At 41.2% G+C, this 21,676-nt stretch overlaps 1 protein-coding gene across 1 annotated transcript in view; it reads left to right on the top strand.

The window, feature by feature from the left end:
- Positions 1–21,676, top strand: part of EXOC6B (exocyst complex component 6B) — a 519,851-nt gene that overhangs the window by 492,273 nt on the left and 5,902 nt on the right. The window contains exon 21 of the mRNA XM_015587609.2: positions 19,620–19,732. Coding sequence (XP_015443095.1) covers positions 19,620–19,732 — 113 coding nt within the window. The remainder of the gene's footprint in view (positions 1–19,619; positions 19,733–21,676) is intronic.

The raw sequence follows: 21,676 nt of genomic DNA on the forward strand, positions 1-21,676 counted from the left end.
CATATCCCAGCTTCCATATTTTCAGAGTCCTGGACTCTCCATCAAACACAGAACTCACCTCAAGAGGCAGGAACTCATTCTCCTTCTTTTCCAAGTCCAGACTAGAGCTTTGAACATAGGTTACCCCCTGAGACCGGAGGGTAACTTCAGAATTCCCATGCTAAACTTAAATATCCCCAATATAGTCCTGGCTCAATGGCCATTTCACGTCCCAGCTCAACTCTGTGAGTCAGAGGCAATGTCTGAGCATTTCGCAAGGCCTGTTTCTGACTCCTGACGGATTCTTATAAGCAGCGAGAGATCTTGCCGAGAGCAGGAGCTGAGCTAAGCTATCGGATGCTTTCCTCGTGTGATGGACCCTGGGCTTTGCTGCTTTTATGGGTGAGGGCTTGCCAACTGCAGAAACAATAAGCCTCTTTAGCACCCCTGTCACTGCCGTAGGGTAACCAGAGACAGAACGACTCCTTTCCAAAGGTGACTTTGCTGGCCAGAGCCTATCACCTAGGTCTGGGCTTCCTGACCACTTTTTACAATTCTTTTGGATCAAATAGAGCACTCCATGGCCTTTTCTGGTTATAGAGGTCTCATTGTTTAATGGTCAGCACAGGCCTTTTGCAAGCGTATCTGGCTTTGGAATCCAAAAGAGTTTAGCAAACTTTACTTGAGTAGAATATCCTTTTTTTTTTTTCTACTTTAAGCATAAAAAAGTGAATCATAGAAATAAATGTTCTGAGGTCATCTAGTCAGTCTCCTGAGTACAGCTTCAGGGTGTTGCCTTTAGCATACGGTCTAGTCTTTATCCAGTCTCCTTTTAAATGTCCCAGATGTTAGGGCGTCCTCATCTCTCATAGCAGCTCAAAGAACAAAATGAGCTGTGTTTTCTTGCAGCCTCCTTTCCCCTGCTTGCTTCCCTGTCAGTTTGCCGCATACTGTATAGCAAACCCAAGGGAGAACATCTCTCTCTCTCTCTCTCTCTCTCTCTCTCTCTCTGGCAGTGTTACTTCAGGGATGCCCTTCAGGACAGGCCAGGAGCACACAGAGCAGGTTTGTGGTTTCACCTGCAAATGTTCAAATTGACCAGGAACATATCACAGCTATTCTGTTGAGTGTGGGGCTTTTGAAGTCTTCTAGAGCTTTAATTTCTCTCACATGGCCCAATTTCTTTCCCCTTCTTTCTGGGACACCTATGCAATGTTTTCTCTTTTGTTCAGAACTGTGAAAAGGAACTGTTTGTTTGACTAAGAGTTTCCCTTTTTTTAACTCCCCCCACCCTAAACCCATTGCTCTCTTCCTCTCCCAAAGAAGAAAGAGGAAAGCAAGCCACAATAATACTTCTGTAAATTTATGGCCACTCTGTAATGTTTAATCACAGCTACGTGACTGGGGGCTTCAGAGCAGGCGTACAAGTTCAGCGCAAGGTGAATCTTGTCTGAGATAATCTGAAAGTTCATTCAGAGGTGAGGGCAGCAGCCTCTTGCAGACGGTGAGGTTAACAGGAGGTCACCTGCTTTTTTTTTTCTTCTGGTCTTCTCCCCTTTAATGTGTAAACAAAGAAAAATGTAACTTCCAATGAACTTGGCATATGTTGTGCTCACGCTAATCTTGGCCTGGCCAACTGTAAACAGTCCAATATCCTGTGACTGAGCCTTTCCACCCATTCTCTGCCTTTTGGAGAGCATGGAGAAAGACCAACAGAAAGCAGAGACTAGCACCTTGTGGAGGCAGGCCCCGGTGCCCCAGAGATTAGCAAGGAGCCCAGGGGGAGGCCCGAGAGGAGACCTTAGGCAGAGGTGTTTGCTGTGATGTATTCAGGGCCTTCCAGGACACTGGCCTCCAGTGATTCTTTCTCACACCAGCGGTCAGCAGGCATTTATGGAACTCCTTTTCTGCCCCACCACACATTTATTGAGCTCCTTTTCTGCCCCACCAAGAAGACAAACATGGATAAGCCTTTAAGATGTTTATAGGCTGAAAAGCTAGAGTACCTGTGATCTGGCCTTAGAGGGAGGAGGATGAAGAAGGACTTTGCTGGTATCCAGAGAAAGCTGAAGACAGCTTCTGGATGGAACCTTGTCAGAAGTTCTCCTGGTTTGTAGGGCTGTGCTATGTCTCCCATCCCGTTTGCAGAGATGCCTGCATGCCAGAGAATTCCAGAAGGTTATAGAGGCAGTATTTATGGGCAGAATGGGAGTCCATAACCTGAGCATCAACAGCTTCTAGAAGAGCAGTGGCCGCTTGATGATTTTTGACCAACTCTCACGTGCTGTAAACCCAATTCCATGGCAGTACAGAGCCTCTAGGCTAGTATTGTGCTTAGGGAACATACCTCTCCTTCACCTCAGTCGCCCTCTTGGGAATGTAGGGATATAATTAGTACTCCAGTATCCAGAGCAGGAGTAATTGCTCGGCAAATTATCTGTGGCAAGTATTAGATCTCAAACCAGCTTCTAGAACCCCTATCTCGTTTCCACCCCTTCAGCCAACATAGGATCATTTTAATAGTATGTGGTGGTAAAGAAAATCCAGAGGTATTGAACAGCCGAGAAGATACAGTACAAATTCCCTTTGTACTGTGCTTGGCACCATTCTATGACCAGGAGATAGAAACCTCCTTGGCTATGCATGATACTAAGTATTTTAGAGCTAACATTGGCCCAGACCTATACCAGGTAAAAGCAAAGAAAAAGATCCTGTCCTTGAGGAGCTTATAATCTCCCTGGGGCGGCAAGACAAAAGAAATGATTAGAATGAGATAGACTAATGATACTGCCAAATGAGATATTGTGCCTGGAGCTGATTGAAGGTTTCGAAGGGTCTCTTTTAAAATGGGAAGGACCTGGATAGGTCAAAAAGAAAGGGGGAGGCATTCCATATCAGAGAACAACATGAGTGAAGTTGTGAAGGCAGAAATGAGTTGGTCAGCTTCATTTTCATTTTCTTTATAATTATCATCATCATCATCATTATTTCTAATATTTGCCGAACATTTACTATGTGCCAGGCACTATGCTGAGTACTTTAGCAAGTTAGGCATTATTATTTCCACTTTAGAGAGAGGTTAGTATCTTGCCTGGTGGCACATAAGTAAAAAACAATGAAAATCTTTAAGTGACTACAAGTCCTAGGCAGAGTGACTTGGATTTGCCTCTACACTTCTCCTCTTTGTAACTTTGAAGATCTCTTAAACCCCTCACCCTCTGCCCCCAGCCCCTTGTTGTAAAGTGTTTGTCTTGAGGTCTCCTAAAGGGGACAGGAGAGGGTGTTGGGAAAATTTAGCTGCTAAAGAGGACACTTCAATTCAGGAATGTCACCACACAAGAGAACTAGTCAACGGGACTGGTTAAAACAAGATGATGGCGATTTGCCAATGCACCGTGCTATCTACTTTGGGGTGATTTTCTTGCAGACATGGGAGAGATCTCAGGTAAAAGAATCGGTTCTTTTCCCCAGAGCTTGTTCATGGTATTTAAACTGGGGATAGGTCTACTCTGAAAAAAACATCTGCTTAGGATCTGGCACTCTTTAAGGCCCTTCAGGGAACTCTGCTCCCAGGGAACAAGCTACATGGACAAATCTAATCTAGAGACTATCCATCTGCCCCTGGCTTACAGAGAACATGGACATGATGGCTCTGGGGTCAGGAGAAGGGAGTTGTAGCGTGGATGAGAGCCAAGGGTTCGGTCTATATTACAGTGAAGCAAAAGTCAGACAATTTTTGTTGCTTTAAAGTTCACCAAGGGTCATGTTCAGTTGTTTTTCAAAAATCTTTTTAAATAATAATGATACCCTCTGATAACAGTGTTATTAACTATAGTAACAATGTGAAATTTTCAAGTGCTTTCACTTACTATATCTCTTTTCATACCCTTATGAAATAAATTGGAGCAGGTTTTCAACAAATTCACATAACGAACAGATTGAGAAATTGAGTCAGAAAATGATAATTATTTGTTTGAGACCTCTGAACAAAGGCCCCTATGACCTCAAGACCAAAGACCCCATTGCTCTGGCCATACAAGAAATTAGAAGATTGAGCTTGTCTGTGCAGAATAAGAGAAGAAATCTTTTCACCCTAGGATCTCTGAGAATGATACCACTCTCACACAAGGAGGCTTCTTTCTTCTCCTAATTTCTCCTTCCCGCCCAACTCAAACACTAGCTAATGGGCATTGAGATCCTTCTTGGAAATTTTCAATCTATTCAGATTCAAGGTAATAGAGGATAGTACTATGAAAGCCCTTCTCTGCCATCCCAGGTCAACCTCAGCAACCTTTGAGAACCCTATGGAAACCTCCTGACCCATTATTCCCAACGGCTCAGAAATAGGCATGTAACTTCCCGATATTACTATTGAGAGAAGAAATATTTCTGTGTTTATCTTAATTCTGGTCGGAGTGGGCTTAATGACCTCAGTATGACTGTGCTTTCTCCTATCTTCCCGTAGATATACTGTCCTAAGACGAGATGGATTTCCTTTTAGTTATCTTGTTAAGAGTCTTGGCCTGGACTGAGTTTTCTCTGTGCCACTTGCTGTGGTATCAAATTCAGGGTATATTTAAATGGCCAGCTGGGTGACCTGACATTTTTACATCATTTTGGATATATATGGTGGTAAAGATTGACTGTCATTCCTTTGCCATCGTACTCACCTGGCATGCGGCCTGCTCCCTGGGTGGGTACAGGTGAGCCCTCTGGAGATTCCACTATCAGCTGGAAACACAGTTGTACAAATTGCCATCATCGAATTAATTGATAATATATTGTAGTAGATTTAAGTATGCTTGTGCAATGGAGAATATTATTTAGCAGTTACAAGAAATGAACTAGCCTCACGTGGATCAACATAGATCTTGAAAACATAATACTGAGTGAAAAATGCAAGTTGCAGAATGTCGTACACAATATTATATATATAAACTACAACATAAAACATTACTATATATTGTTTCTCTATTAAAAGCATAAACACACATAGGGGATATGTGATAAAATCACGATAGTCTCCTCCAGGAATGCAAAAGGGACAGAGGAATGGAGGGAGGTTTCACCTTTGTTTATGTTTTATTCCTTTACAACAAAGGGAGGATCTTAAAAAAAAGCAAATTAGACAAATAGTTAACATTTGTTCACTAGGGATAAAATGGATTTTATATTCTTTTTTATTTTTTAATTAAAAAAATTCAAACCTCCCTTTCCTTCTCCTTCACCTCTTTAGGCATCAGACCTGTGTTCTGTTCTTACTGATGTTGGTTCTCCACCAGCTGATTAAATTGTACCATGTAGTAGAAAGAAAAGTGGATTAGAAGTCAAGGGCTTATGTTCTAACCCCAGCCCTATCCGTGGTAGCTTTGCTTATAACCATGAATTTCTCTGACCTCAATTTCCTCCTCTATAAGATAAAGGTATGGTACCGTTCTCTGCGATGCCTCACAGTCTCCCATTTCATTCCTTCTAAAGTGATGAGAACTACATTCTCTGTCCCATAGCTGTTTACTTGCTAATAAGGAATTCTCTAGATTTAGAATCTCGGAGCTATAGGGACATTAATGTCATTGGTCATCAGTAAAAGTGATTTTTAGAAGAGTCCTACTTAGTAGTAGGACTGACTGCTGGAGACTTATCCAGGGCCGCAGTGCTAGTCTTCTGTCTTCTATTCTGGGAGTCTGAAAACCCTTCCAAAGCCAAAAGAATACATCTAAAGCTTGCAAAGGACAGCAGGATGACTAAAGGTGTGTTTACTAACCAAGAGACATATAATATAGAACAAACTGAAAAGGTTTAGAATCCAGAGTGTTTTTAAGATGTCAGACATGTAGAGCTATAAGAAATAAAATACTGCCATTTGCAACAACATGGATGGATCTTGAGATAATCATGCTAAGCAAAATAAGTCAGGCAGGAAAAATTGAAAACCACATGCTATCACTCATTTGCGAGATATAAATCTAAAAGCGACAAACAAAAATGTAGTCTAACTCAAACAAACAAAACTCATGGACATGGACAGTGGACTAGTGGTTACCGGGGGAAAGTGGGGAGGGGGACGGTAGATGGGATTAAAAAGGTCAGATATGTGGTGATGGAAAGAAATCTATGAACGGTGAACACACAATGCAATATATATATGACATACTATTAAATTGCACACTTGAAACTTATTGGATGTTGATCAGTCACCCCAACAATTTTTAATAATGAAAAAAGGAAAGAAATAAAATAAAATGCCAGACAAAATTCAAGCAAATTTTGTTCCTTCCTCAAAGGAGAATTTTGAGAAATAATACTAGGACAGTTTCTGACAATAGGACAATTTTAGAAGGAAAATCTGATAGAAAAAGAAGGATATGCATGGAGGGTGTGGAAACGGAGGTAGAGAAGAGGTTCCTAGGTTTATTTACTTTCTAAGATTTCACTATTTCTTTGAGTCTTAACTGACTTTGGTCACACTGAAACCTGCCACAGGCCCCTGGCCAGCCTTACCCCCTGCCTGTAAAATTCATGGTGAGCAAAGACAAAGAGCAAAGCAAGACATATCTATTCACCTCCTGCATAGCCTAAGCAAAAGGCATGCGTGGAGAACTCAGAGACATACTGATTCATCTGCTTTTCTTTGGAATAAGAACAGTTATGGGAAACACCTGCCCAATTCATTCATTTGTATTACTTGCCTGGTCCCTGGGGGAAAACGGTTTTGAAAAGTGTGCCGTGTGATCATTTGTTAGTCTTCCCTATCCCCCTCCAACACCGAGTCAGCCTTCATTCCTTCAGTTGGACCTGATACAGTGTCCGCCATCCTTTCCTCTCTCATCCTGTGCTGCCATCCTCGTCCAGATCCTCATTACCTCAGACTTCCCTGCCTGAAAATGTTCTCAAGTCCATCTTGTATGCTGCTGCCAAATTCATCTTACTAATAAATTGCCACTGAAATGTTACCATGCTCCATGGTGTGTGTGTGTGTGTGTGTGTGTGTGTGTGTGTGTGTGTGTGTGTGTGTGTGTGTGTTTGTTTTAATTCTTAGACTGGCAGTCGATATGCTTCATAGTCTAACTCAACTACTACCTCATTGGTCTTCCCGCTACTATTCCTTCATATACCACCTCTGCTCATCCAAGTTGTATACCAAATTGGCCCTTGAGAGAAGTCCAAAAGAGAACAGAGAGAAAAGCCCAGTCTTGGGAGTCAAACTGTCCTGGGTCCAAGTCCTGACTCCATCGCTTACTCATGGTCCATTCTTTCAACCTTTTCGAGCTTCATCTCTTAATCTGTAAAGTGGAGATACCTACCTCTTAGGCTATTGATGTTCCTGGGGATTTAATGAAAGAGATGAGTAAGAGGCCTAGCCTAGTATCTGTCACACGGTAGGTGTTCAAGAAATGTCCAATGTTTTTCTTCCCTTGAACACATCTCAGCTGCTCCTATTTCTGCACCTTGGCTTCCACTAGTCTCTTTGTTTGAAATTCCCTCTGTTCTCTGTCTAATCTAAATTGTGCCCATCTTTTTGAATGACTGGAACTTCGAATATTTTGGGCCTCTCCCATCTTTCCTTGCTCTGAAAGCATATCATACGCCCTGCCGGGACCCTTCATTTGGCTCTCAAGGGCAGGTGCCATGCTCATTAGCACTTTTTATCACATTTGTTTAATCCCACCTATTTCCAAAATGGCCTTGAGGTGGCTCATTAAAATGATACATAAAATTTAATTAGGAAAATAGAATTGAAAGGAAGGAAATAAATTGAATGAAAATGGAAGTAGCAAATACACCGGCCCCACGGGGCTGAGATGGTGGCCTTCCTAGGAACCAGTGTTTCCTTAACGCATATCTTTGGGAGGCAAAACCTTTTTGAAATTGGGAGTTTATGGGGGGGAAACAAACAAAAAGGAGGTTGAGGATCACTTACCATCGAATACCTTTTTAATCAATCTGTTGATTGTTTCCAAAATTTGGCATTGGAATCTGGGTAGCAATTTTATTCACTCTCCAGCCCCTCAAACCCAGAACAAAATAGATTTGAAATAGACATCTGACTGGGCTAAGAGTTGTAAGAGTAAGCTGTCTAATGCTAAGCCTTTTGTTTAGACCCAAGCATATTTCCCAGGCCATTGAGATTCTAGTTTATTCTAAGCTTATTCAGAGTATAAGGACATTCTCAGCTTTGCTATTCTTTAATGTTAGATATTTTTCTTATGGGCTGTTATTTGTAATGACTCGCACAAGAAGTAATTTTCTGCAATTAATGTTTATTAATTTATCCACATTTAAAAGAAAACCCAAATCATTTTCATTATGAATTTGCGATAAGTTTTTCCTACAGGTTATCTAATCAGTGTCTCCAAAGTTTTTTGATTGACCACTACTATTAGCAAAAAAAAATCTTGAGAATTCACCCCTAATATATTTGTATGTCTAACAATTTATTAACAAATCATAATTAGATACCTAATAACTACCAAAGGGATAGTCTGCCACACACCCTCTTTCCCACTGCATTTCAAGAGGCGACATTATCATTACCTTTCAAAATCTGCTTGTGTGTATGCCCAGATGAGTATACCCGCACGTATTACTATCATTAATATTTCACGGCACAATATATGCTTAGGCTAAGTAAATTTCATCATTCACAATAATGGATACAAATAATTTTAAATAGACTTTTCGATCATTTCAAATTTGAGGACGGCTTTACCGTATCTGATTAACTCATTGTTGTTTTTACTTTATAACGTGAGTGATCAAGAGCTTGCACATGGGTACCAAGATGTGTGAGCTCTGCCATTTTCTTGGTGTTTGCTTATACTTACATTGTTAATATTATCTTCAATCTATGGTATCTTTGCAGGAGTGTTGTTAAACCACTTATTCATTTTGGCCAGAGAGGGAGGGTAGTTTAGTTAAAAATTCAACACTGTAGTTCCCTAATCCACTTACCTAGGAATCTTTATCACAGTCTGCTGAAAGAAAATGAACCATAGCTCCTACCTCATTTGACCACATCTGTGGCAGCAGCTCCATCTAAAACCCCCACCTGCCAGCCTTCCCACCCCAAACAAGGGGCAACTCAGTCAGCCCATAGCAGAGGCCTCCCCATCCTCCCCTTGAACATGTATGAACAGTAGAGTTATTACTACCCAGTGTGCAATTAGGATTTCCTTCCGCCCCCTGCAGCAGGATAGATGCTGTCGTCAGTGTGAAATGGCCTTACAGAAGTCTCTGACACAAAGGAATGCTTGGTGTTGGCATTTTTATTTGGGAGTCTTCCCCCGGGCACCAGCTGATGACAATGGGAGAGCCGTAAGCCTCCATCTTTCTCTTTACCAAGGTAGTCTCAGAGGTTAAGAGTTTAGATAGTAAACCTATAAACCCACATTTATGAGGCAAATAAATATTTCCCAGAGTGATGGTCTCTTTCAGGGGAAGCTGCCGATGTGCGCTTGGTCTCTGATAAGGAGCTTAATGAAGCCTCCATCTACCTGGCAGCTGGGCTGGAGGAAAAGCAGGGAACTGCACAGCTACTCCTTGCCCCTTCCCCTGCCCTCACTCAACCAGGGAATAAAAGAAGAGGAGGTCAGACCTTTCTGGAAGGCCCAGGAGCCAGCCTATTGAGGGATCATAGTTGCAAAATTCATGTAAAAGCCAGATCTCTTTAACTTAGAGTGACCCAGAGAAACTTGGAATCTCTCCTCACCCAGTTCCATGTGGAAAATCCGAAGGCCTCCTTCAGATTTCTGCAAATCCCTAGAGACCTCCAGTCTTCTTGTTTTCTGGGCTCTCATTTCCATAGTGCAGTTTTGCAGTTGGCTAGTGTGAAACTCAGCCTCTTTGAGTGCAAAAAAAAAAAAAATCATTCACCCAAGCAACTGAGAGCAGAGTAGTTCGTCTAAAAATTGGGTTTGAGACAGTGGATTTTTAGGGGAGATTAATGTCACATACTTACTACACAGCAAAGAGCTTCGAAAAAGTCACTTGCCAGACATCCCAGGCCTCCAGAGTTGTTTGGGGCCATAATACCAATAGGACTTTCCTTTTTAGCCCTCTCACACATATCCGTTAAGTCTCCTCTCTTTGGATTAGCCCCCTACCTCTCAAAAACCAGAGTAACAAATTCCTTCCCTCTTCTCTACTAAATGTCTTGTCACTCTGGGGATCTTACAAAGCAAGATTTTCCCCAAACACATTTCTCTGCCCTAAAAGAATTCTGATGCCAGACGTTAAGATAAGTTTTGCCACCTTACTACAATTAGAAGGGTTGCCCTCACACCATTTCCTTTCCTTCTTTTAATTTAGTAGATATTAGACAGATTACATCTGAGAGAATTTCAGAGCACACTGCTCTCCCTGGCCTGGATCTAGAGGCAAACTTTTTCTGTAAAGAACTGAGTAGTGAATATTTTATGTTTTTCAGGCCATATGGCCTCTATCACTACTTAATTCAGCTGTTAAAGCACATAAGCAGTCGTAAATCATCTGTTAACCAATGAGCATGGCTGTGTTCCAATAAAACTTTATTTACAAAAACAAGTGGAGGCTGTAGTTTTCTATCCCATAATCTCAAAGAAAACAGATAGCAACTTTGATGAAAAGGAGTAGAGAAGCCTCCAGACTAAAATTCAGTCTCCTTAGCTTAGTGTATGAGGCCATTTATTACTTGCCTCATTTATCTTGCTTATTCTTAGAGCAATCCCCACCTACCTGGCTCAGGCTTAGATGTCCTTCTTTTGAACTTTCTTTGCACCCTGTTAGCATATCTTTTAGAGAGCTTACATTATTCTATATGTTATTTACCAGACTGAGTTCCTCAAGACTAGAGATGTCTTATTCATCCTTTCATGTGCTTGAAGAGTGCCTGATACATTCATTGTTGGTACTCAATTTCAATTTGTTAAAAAAGAAAAAAAAAATCCTGCTTTCTGTTTCCTGTGTTTGCCCAGATTTCTGTGTGAGGATATGTACTGTCCTTTGAATGAGTGGCGCAGCACCCCTAGGGACAAGGAGTTAGGAGAGATCTTGGGCAATAAACACAAATGAATCATCAGTCACTTCTCTGTTTTTAGTGGACTTTTCGCAATCATTCTCTTGATCTGCCTTTAGCTGTTGATAGGAACTGTTATGATTCATATCTGAACAAGAAAAATAGATTTGGTGGCTTACCTGGGGTCACACATTCAGTCAGGAGACCACCAGCCTAAGGCTCTTTTTGCTGTACTAAACTGCCTCCTGAAAGGCACCTGTGCATCAGTTTTTACAAAAAATTCTTTATAAATGATGTGATTGGTTTCATCCTGTCAAAGGTAGGGAGTGAACAAAGGAAATCTCTCCTGGTTTGTTCTGAATATTACTGTTCTCTTGAGTAAATATACTGCACTTATATAGTAGCCATGTTCTGAAGAAGTAGCATATTTAGAATTTGGGCAATTAGATTTAATGTTAAGTGCACCAAAGGAACATGTTATTTGAAATCATATTGTAGTCTATCCTGTTTAACGTGAAGAATTTTGGGAGGATGTATATAAAGTGCAAATTCAGGTTTTCATACATCAAGTTTACTCCAAGGACACACCTACTTTGGGAGCGCACTTCTCTGCAGGACTCACTGTTCCTGTGAAAGGAAAAGAAAACACGTAAAGGAAATCGCCTCTAGGGAAGAGGGGTAGCTGTTGTCAGTGTGTCTTTGTATCTTACCTTAGTTCCTACAGTCCTTCGCTCCCCATGGAATCTTTGCAGGTATTCGGGGAAGAGGAAGTCTTTCTAACATGAGGTGGGCCCCATGCTTCCTACCAGGAGCCAGCCCAGATGTTACCTTGGAGCCAAACATCTGCTGAGTTCCCATTCACTCATCATAGGTATCTTCCCCTGGAACCTTGGAATCAAATATCCAGGGCTGGGTTTCCACTCACCCATCGTGGTTATTATCTTTCTCATTTGATGTTTCCTTCTTTCTCATACAACCTTTCTTCTAGTACCGGTCAGGACCTAGGTCTGGTCCATTTGGCAAGTTTGTTGTGAGAAACACAGATTATAAGTCTGTCTCACCATGTAGCCAATATCATTCTTATAAAAGTCTGTTCACCTATTGAATTCCATTTAACATGTCTTTGCTGACTAACTGCTGGAAATGTAGCCTATGCTAGTCCATGCCGTGAAGCAGTCAGAAGGAGGAAACTCCCATCCTTGGGGAGCTCCCCATCTACGTGGGAGATGAGGGTCCTATCGCAGTAATTGATGATGAAGGCAAACATACATAAAACAGCTCTCCTCACCAAAGGCGGGCACAATATAAATTGGTTTGGTAGTGACACTAGTCCCATAATGGGGACAGGTAGGACATGCTTCACCAGGCTCATTTTGACTTTCTGAGGTGTTTTTTTGCGGGGTGGAGTGGTAATCCTTTCTGCCTAAGAAAACACAAGGGCAACCTCAGAATCATTTGATTGAACATTAGTCTATAACTCTTACTTGAAGATTTCCTTCTACTCCTTTACGAGTGAACTATTCTCACATTTGAAGTACTTCTGTTTTCTGCTGGAGAAGTGCATGCATTGGTTCGCACTAATAGGAACCAACAGAGGCCTCCTTTATCTCAATAATATCTCATGCTGAAGGCCTTTCCTGGAAGTTTGCATTGTTCTGTTGTTATAATGCTATCTGTACTCTGTCCAGTTAACTTACTTTGGGGCCTCGGACAAGTTTTCACTTTGACTCATTTGGATTTTTCTTAGCCTTTCTCAGCTACCATTGCAAAAGGAAAGATAAAGATTGTTCAGAAATTTGCCTTAGCCTCAGGCAAATACCTAACCCAGAGACCAAGGTAAAAATAACAATTTCGCAGTGGAGAAACTCATCAGCCACTACCTAACCAAGCGATCAAAGTTAATATCAATAATGAGATACATGGACATCGTGTGCAGCTGGTATGATGCACTAAGAAGGGAACATATCACTTTTATAGTATTCTTGCAAAACAAACAAACAAAAACGCGCAAAACCTCAGTCCAGAGTGTCTTAAGCTCGACACTATAAGCATTTTGGGTTGGGCAGTTCTGTGTTTGGGTTGGGCAGTCCTGCGCAGTGTAGGATGATTAACAGCATCTTTGGCTGCTACCCACTAGATGCCAGCAGCATCACCACCACCCCCAGCCTCGTGACAGCCAAAAATGTCTCCAGACATTGCCAGATGTCCCTGGGAGGCAAGGTTTCCTTGGTTCAAAATCTAACCATGAGAAAATATTGGGCAGACCCAGGGACATTCTACAAAATAAATGACCAAAGTAAACTATTCATAAGTATCAAGGTCTTGAAAGATAAAAATGAGAAACTGTAGCAGATTAGAAGAGACTAAGGATACATGCTGACTAAATGTGATTTGGAATACTGGACTGGATCAGAAAAAGAGCATTAGTGGAAAATCTGGAAAAATTGAAATAAAGTCATAATTTAGTTAATAGTATCGTATCAATGTTAATTTCTTTGTTCTGATCATTGTAGTGTAGTAATGTAATATGTGAACAGTAGAGAAGCTGGGTGAGGGGTGTAGAGGAACTGTCTAAACTGTTTTTGTAACTTTTATGGAAGTCTAAAATTATTTCAAAATAATTTTTTTAATCTAAAGAGTGATATGAATAAAATGCAAGCAGATTTCCATATTGAACTCTATGACAAATATAAGCATAACTGGTATTTGATATTGCTGAGATTATTCCCATCACCTGTAAGGCATTATATGATAACCAGAATAAACTTAAAGTACACTCAGAGAGAGTGTGCGTGTGAGTGTGTGTGTGTGTGTGCGTGCATGTGGTCTGTAACACAATTTATATTTGCTGCTTAAATTCTGCTATAAGTCCAAAACTTTGCAAAATATTCAGTTGATAGTTCAACAAGGAGGAATGGTCAGTATGTCACTTAATAGCACTAACTAATTTGGCTTGGATTATGGTTATTCATGTTTTGCTCTTATTCTCCTATATGATGGGAAACTACTTCTTTTAATATCACTTGAAAGGCCCAGCCCTGTTCTTTGCACATATTAGATACTTTTAAAACATTTGCTTAATTCACTGGGTCTGCATCTTCATTAAGAACATCTGAGACAAGCAAATAAGTTTTATTATTCATATTTCAAATTATATGAGTAAATATTGGAAAAGGTTGCTTCAGTTGAACTTTTTAAATTTAATGAGGTTATAATTTTTCTGCAACTCTTAGGAAATATAAATACAATGACCATAATGCAGGTCCAAAGTGTGGTTCCATAAATTCTGTAAGTCATCACATGCAGAATCAAGAATTTTAACAATGTTCTGATGTAAGAACATCAAAAGCCAACGGCAAGGAAACCCACAACTAAAGAGGTTACCTGATTATGAGAAAAAAATGAACTATCCTTGTGGTTGTGCCCAGCCCATCCAGGCTCACCAGACCTCACCAGCCAAACCAGAGCCTTGGCTGTGGAACCTCCTGACTCGCCCAGGACACCAGGCTTGTGTGTACACTGATCTTTTCTCGTAGTGAGACTGATGCTTAGCTAAAACTTATAAGTGCTTCTTTGTACGCATAGGCCACTTAACTCTATTTCAGGCACACCATCATCACTCAACTCTTGGCTGAAGTCACAAACTAATCTCGAAACATAGGATAGATGGAATACTAGAGGTACAAGAGACCATATAAAGTGGTAATCAAGATACAAGTTTAGGTGCATCTGGATGCACCACTATAAACACTAAATCATGTTGTAAGAAAGATTTCTTTTTAGTCTTTGTGATGACAAAGAGAACATCTCATTGTGGTGCTAGTATTTGTTATCTTCTCTTTGTGGCAAGCAAGAGTGGTTTTCCATTTATAATAGTGATAGAAAATGTTCTTTTACATTTTTATTATAATCAAAACGTGAATCAACACAAAAAAAATGTTAAGTAAAAATAACATATAGCATGAGCATATGTAAAAATTGCAAAGGTTATACTCAAATAATAAAATTTGGGGAATATCAGTCTTAAGTTCAAGTCTGCCACATCTGACCTTCCTCTTTCTTCTCTATCCGCCACCTAGTTGTAAACATCAAGAAATAAAATGCCTTAAAGTGCATGTATAGTATGCTATTTTATGTGAAAGAACAAAGGGAAGATTTAAAAGTGTATGTGTATTGGCTTATCTTTACAAACAGAAACTTAGGAAAGGCAAGTCCAGAAACAGTCAAGTTGGTTACCTATAAGGCAAGGCAAGAACTGGGGTAAAAGGGACACAACAATGGAAGGAGCGACACTTCTCTGAGTTAAGTTTTTTGTATAGTTTTGACTTGTGGGAGCACGTTAATGTCCTACATATTTAAAAAATTAACAGAGATGGGAGGGAGGTGCCGAAAACTAAAAGCAAATGGAAACAAACGAACCCAATTGTATTTAGATGAATGCCATAGCTAAACTGAAGGGAAAATTAAAAAAGAACTAATCCAGGTGACTAATGGACACAGTGTTTGTACACACTCAATCTTGGGTCAGGAGGGAGAACTGCAGATGAATTTGAACTTTTTTTTTAGTAGGCGCTTTTTTTTTGTAGTGGTATGTACAAACAATCCTGAAACTATTTTAGATATATTATAGGACTGAGCAAATTAATAAATGAAATGATGTTGAGAGCCAGGATTCTCACTGTGGAAAAAAAACACGTACATGTATGGAATAGAGGGAGGCAAGAAAGAGCTCTGTGAGTGTGATTAAAACTGAAGGAATTGTTGTAAACTTATGATTTCTAAAACGTGTGTGCACAACTTATATAAGCACAGATGTATGTGTGTGTGTAATATGTGTGCATGTGTATATGTACGTGCATACATTTCCTAGCTCTGTCTGTTGAAAGGGCTTAATTCCCAGATTGCCCCCAGTAACAATTTTAAAAAAGACACTGCAATAGCCATAAGCACACCTAGCACCCAAATCTTGATCTCTAATAACATTTCCACTGAAAGAAACCTCAGAGAAATGACTGGTTGCAGAACTGAGGCATGGTAGCTGCAAAATGAGTCTGCAATATCTTATACCAGAAAGCAAAGTGCATGTCACAAGGGCACAGGCTCCAGCTTGAAGAGGCTCCCATTTGCTGGATCTGGGACAATTTGAGCATCAAAATAATAGGTATAGTAATGAATATAAGGCATTGAAGAAATGGGAAACGGTGAATCCATACCAGTAATAAATAGATAAATGAATATGGGAGAAAGGAGAGCACTTGTTGCAGTAGAATGCTGAGTGACAGCTGGTAAATGAGAGAAGGGTGAAGTTGCGATGTCATTAGTTTGCAACCATCGTAGTAAAGACTGAATCAGACAAGAATCTTCAATGGATACTAAATCTAAGGGGAAACTTTAATCAGGAGAAATATATTTGCATGCTCTTTAATTCTCTCCTCAGTTGCTTACTAGTCACAGAGGAAAACATAACACACAGAGAGTGGAGAAATCAGACAGCATCTTGACTGGGTGATCAAAATCAGTGCCCCAGAGACAAATAAATGAACATTGTATACCTCCAGATATGCTGATACCCTGAGGAGGACACAGCATCACTCATGTCGTATTCTGGCTCGAGATGCACGTCTTAAATGTTATTATGAGAAAGCATCAGAAAAACCAAAACTAGAGGGAAAAAAAGAAGCAGGGGACATTCAAAAATGTCAATATCATATAAGAAAGAGAAAGGCTACAGAAATTGTCCAGATTAAAGGAGATTAAACAGACAACTAAATGTAATACCTAAACCTAAGCCACTTGCTATAGTAAAGCCAAAAAAAAAAGACTGTATAGGACATTATTGGGTCAATTTATAAAGTCTGAATATAGACAGTTATCAATACTAAATTTACTGAAGTTGAAACTATACTGTGATTACGTAAGAAAATATCCCTAATTCTTAGGAACATTGAAGTATTTGGAGAAATATATGCACTTCACTCTCAAGAGACTCAGAAAAGAAGTAAGTGTGCACATGTGTGGAAAGAGAGAAAAAATACAAATGATAGAGGGTGTGGGTAAAATGTTGACAATGGAGAGATCTGGGTGGAGGGTATGTGGTATTCTTCATATTGTGCTTATTCTTGCATCTTTCTGATAAGTTTGAAATTATTTCCAAATGAAAATTATATAAAAAATAAAAAATAATGTGATAATTAGTGATGACTGAATGCTCTGCACCCTTGGGAGATACTTTATTGAGACCTAACAAGGCCATCGTAAGTAGAGAACCAGGCTGGGAGGGCCTGATTTACCTTTGAAATTCATAGTCTGGAAATCAAAGTGCTGTGTCGATAAGTTGGCCCTCTGGTTTTCGTGGTCTCTTATCCCATAGGATGCTGTTCTGTGGAATCCCAAAGAACTGTGCTCTGGGCAGCTAACATACTTGAGTACCCCCCAGGCTCTGGTCTATGTCCATCTCTCTTGGAAGACCCAGGTAGAGGCCACCTTAGAGGACTGTGGAAAGAGCACAGATAAACAGGCTCACACTGGCTGAGCTTAACAGAGTCCATGCCTCGAGTGGGATAAATTAAGGAGCTTGTCATCCCAGAGCTCTTAGGTTCAATACTGGCATTAAGAGATTTTGGCAACAAGATAAAAATAGTAAACCATAGAGCTAAGTCTTGAACTGCCCTCCATACCCCGTTGGTGATTTACCCAGGTTTCATCAGCCGGGAAAACATGATGTTCTTTGCAGCAAATCAGAAAATACTGACACCGTTAATTCCATCACAGAAAGTAGAAGTTTATTAAAAGAGAAGGTAGTTTTCATAAATGCATGTATATGTCCACATCTGAAAAGCAATACTTAAAATAGTTTTACGAAATCAGATTTTCAAAATTTTCTAATTAAACTTTTTGTTATTCATTCACTTTTCTTTTATTAGCTCCTTGGGGTACAAACAGTAAAAGCCTCCCCAAGGTTTTCCAACATTTTCTGAGAAAGAATTTTTAATTAAGAAAATGCTATCCCTTTTCATAATTTTCCCTGGGATTTGGGGGAAAAGCATAATATTTGTAAAACACACGAGAAGACCTTTAGAACAAGGGACACTCTGAGTGTCACTTTTGCTTCTTCGGAACAAATCGAGAACCATCTTGAGTGCTCTTTGGACACTGTGGACAGAAATCCCAAGGTTAGAATAGGAAGTCAGGGAAAACCCCCTTCTAAAGGAGAGCTCTGTGAGGCATTGGGGCAGCAGCAGGAAGCAATAGAAGCCCTTTTACTTGCCGACTAACATAGGCGTGGCCTAAAGAGGCCTGCGAGGGCCCTTTGGGGCCAGCCAACATGTCTATTTGCCTCTCCCCATTCTCTCCCTCATCTTTAGCATCCCTTTCTTGGCTGAGGGTGTAGGGCCTTTTCTCAGTTTAGGCTTGGGACTTCAGCCAATTCCCATCCCACCTGAGGAAGTTCATAACAGCTCTTCTAAGAGAATGGATGGAAGTGGAGGCTTGGCCAAGCAGCACGAGGCCCACACTGCCTGTTTGCTCAGCTGTGCAGTGGAGACCAATGGTGGAGAAGATGTGCCTGGAGCCCAGACTCTGGCACTGGATTTGACTCTCGGCCTCTCTGCCTTTGTTCTGCACAGAGAGACAGCCACCTGCTTATCTCCTTATCTCTTAGAAAGGGAGAAGTAGGAAAATGTCCTGTGTCCAAAAAACACTTAAATGTATCTCGTGGCTAGAGACTGCTTAGAGGGCCTTCTACACAATGGTATGAGTCTGGGACTCCGCCCTTTCTAGAAGCTTATAGAAAGGAGCTAACAGCTTCCCTTTCATCACCCCTACCCTTGAAAGGCACTATTTTGTTTTGTTTTGTTTTTAACTTGGTTAAAATTTTTAAATACTTGTTAGAGTGATACTTGAGGCTAAAACTGACTGGGAAGGAAAGCCTTTGACAAAATGTGTTTAGTTTTTCTAAATCAAAATCTCCCCCAGTCTCAGAACTCAGTTTAACCTCAGAAAAACTCATCGTCATCTTATAAATCCACATCTAGTTTTTGGCACTCTTCTCTAACACTCGTAATCCAGTTCCAGACTCTGCATCCTCAGTCGTGTGTGTGTCCTGTTTGTTCTAGGCATGTGTATGTGTCTGTGTCAGCTGAGTAACTTGGGCAAAGTCAATGCAGCAAGTCATGAAACTGGTACTTGAACTCAGACCTTTTAACCTGAAAGCTGATACAGTTACAGATGTGGCACTGGACTGTATCCACCTTTATTTGTTCATTGTTGAATTCTCAGCTTCTAGAATTATGCTTGATACACGGAAGGCATTTGATAAGTATTTATTAAATAAGTGAGCGATTATTATGATAGTCCTGTATTTTGATTCGGTCCCATGTTATTACAGGCCTGCCTTTGAGAGCTAACTGCTAGCATATAGTCTTAGCAACATGACGGTGCTTATGGCAGAGATGACTCTTACTTCTAACAATTACTCATTTATTTTCTTGGTTGCATTACAATCTATAACCATTCTTTGTCTTATTACATTTTTATATTCGTTTTTCAAATTTACTATTAGCTAATAGTGAAGGATGCTAGGGGTTTCTGAGGGGTTTGTTTTGTCTGTCTGACTAATCTCTGGGGTGGGGATTTGGATGTTTTACAGCTCTTGGATCTCTTCATCCAGTGGGATTGGTCCACCTACCTTGCTGACTATGGTCAGCCCAACTGCAAGTACCTCCGGGTAAACCCGGTGACGGCTCTGACCCTGCTCGAGAAGTGAGTACGCAGTTCAGCAGTCTGTGTGGGGAAGTGAGGAGATGGGGGTGGAGGTGGCGATATAGAGGAGAATTTTGTCTTTACTAGTACCTCAGAGCAGCAGCAGAGACTTCCTGTTCTTGAAGTTGCCATAGATGCTCTCAGCAGTCTCCATCGTTAGGTTTGGCAGGCCAGTCTTCTTGTAGCCTCTTAGTTTATGAAACCCAACGAGGTGGGCTGAGTATGGGTCAGTTGGACTCTGACATTACCTTGGAGCCTAATGGGATGACTTATCTTTAACTAGAGATGGCAAGAGAAGAAAAGAAGGTGCCTTAGTCTGGAGCTCAGGCCAGCCTAATGAACAGAGTAAGGCTGGCCCCAACTGTCTGGGGTATGATGATGGGTAGAACAGCCACACAGAACAGATGATGGCTTCTCCGGTTCCTAGCAGAGAAACTCCCAGGCTTACTGAAACCTTCACCAGCGCCCAGCCTCCAACCCCTGCTCCCTGCCAGATTAAGCTTGATTGTGCTGACTATCCCAAGAAAGCTATTTTGGAAAAAGTATCTAATTCCTGCCTGGTAGGCACTAGTCAGCAAAGGTTGCTACCACTGAGACTGGGTTAGCCAGATCCAGAACATCTCACAGCTAACCAACATGTCATCCAGATGCCGGGATTGCTCTGCATTGCAGCCTCGCTCTGGCTTTTGCTAACCTAGTTGAGAGCTGGCAGGCCAGAGACCAAGAAGAGAAGCTTTTTCTTGTCTTCAAACTAGTTGACCCTTAGCTTCTTAGAAGTCTCTTAGAAGAGTATCCTGCATCTAGGCAATGTGGCAAGTACATAGAGATGGCTAGTCAAGCAGGTCTCAAATCATAGGAAGGCAAGGATTAGAGTCTAGGAGGTCAGAATGGCACCTTAAGCAGAAGGAGAGGCTAAGGTCTGTCCTTCCTACTATGTAATATGATGGGGGATAGGAGGGGAGGAGATGGAAAGGGAGCAAGAGCAGGATGCAGAGGTATGTGTTTGGAGCCAAAAAACTAAGAGCCCAGAGTGTAACTTGTCCAGACCAAGACAGACTGATGTTTCCATTTTAACTTTGTTTCCCATGGTTCTCTCTTTCAATGACCTTCCTCCCTAGGATATCTAGAGAGTAAGTATCTTATTCACTTGGGCCTTTTCCATCACTTTGAGGCAAGTCCTTCTGGTTTCCTGACTGACACTAATGATTACACTAAAATCCCTACCCTGTGAGTTGTCCCCTCTCTGACATACTAATCTACTAAACCAGCCTGGTGCCAAGTGGCTGGCTGCCCGCTCTATCCTTGGTCCTTAGAGTGACCCTTGGCTTACCAATTCCTTTGGGGCTGGGAGTGGTGGCAGGAATTTCCCCTATCGGTGTCAGGTAAAGAAAAGGTTGTTCCCACTCACCTTCCTGACACACACAATACTCTGGGGCTAGTGGAGGGCCTGAAATTCAGCCCCAACAGCAGGGAGCGCCTCCGCAGTCTTCCCTACCTCCCGGTGGCAGGGCCCATGGCTTTAAGATCTGCATCTTATGTCTCCCACGTAAGGCTTTTTCTTGGAGACAAGACCTAATCCCAGAGTTCTTGGTAAGCAACCGAAATGGGGAACATTTTGGCTTTTGAGTTGGTGCTTAGATATCATTTTCATTATGTGTCCAAGCATGCTCTGGGGTTCCCTTTCAGCCAGTTACTTCTCTGAACAGTCCCTTCCTCATTTGTTCCTGAGACTTTCTAGATTGAAGAAGTACTGGCTCATCCACTTCCTTTGGATCAACAATAGAGTAAAACGATCAGCCTCTCTAAAGCATTCTGGAGGCCTAACCAATAACAAAGCCATGTGCTTAGCCCTAGCAATCAGCAGGGTTTGAAAGCTTCATTCCAAACATAGTTGAGCCAGATCACTAAAATCTATATTTCCCAGCCTCATAGGAATCAGTCCCT

The sequence above is a fragment of the Pteropus alecto genome, unplaced genomic scaffold (assembly GCF_000325575.1).
Source record: "Pteropus alecto unplaced genomic scaffold, ASM32557v1 scaffold131, whole genome shotgun sequence".
Taxonomy (NCBI): domain Eukaryota; kingdom Metazoa; phylum Chordata; class Mammalia; order Chiroptera; family Pteropodidae; genus Pteropus; species Pteropus alecto.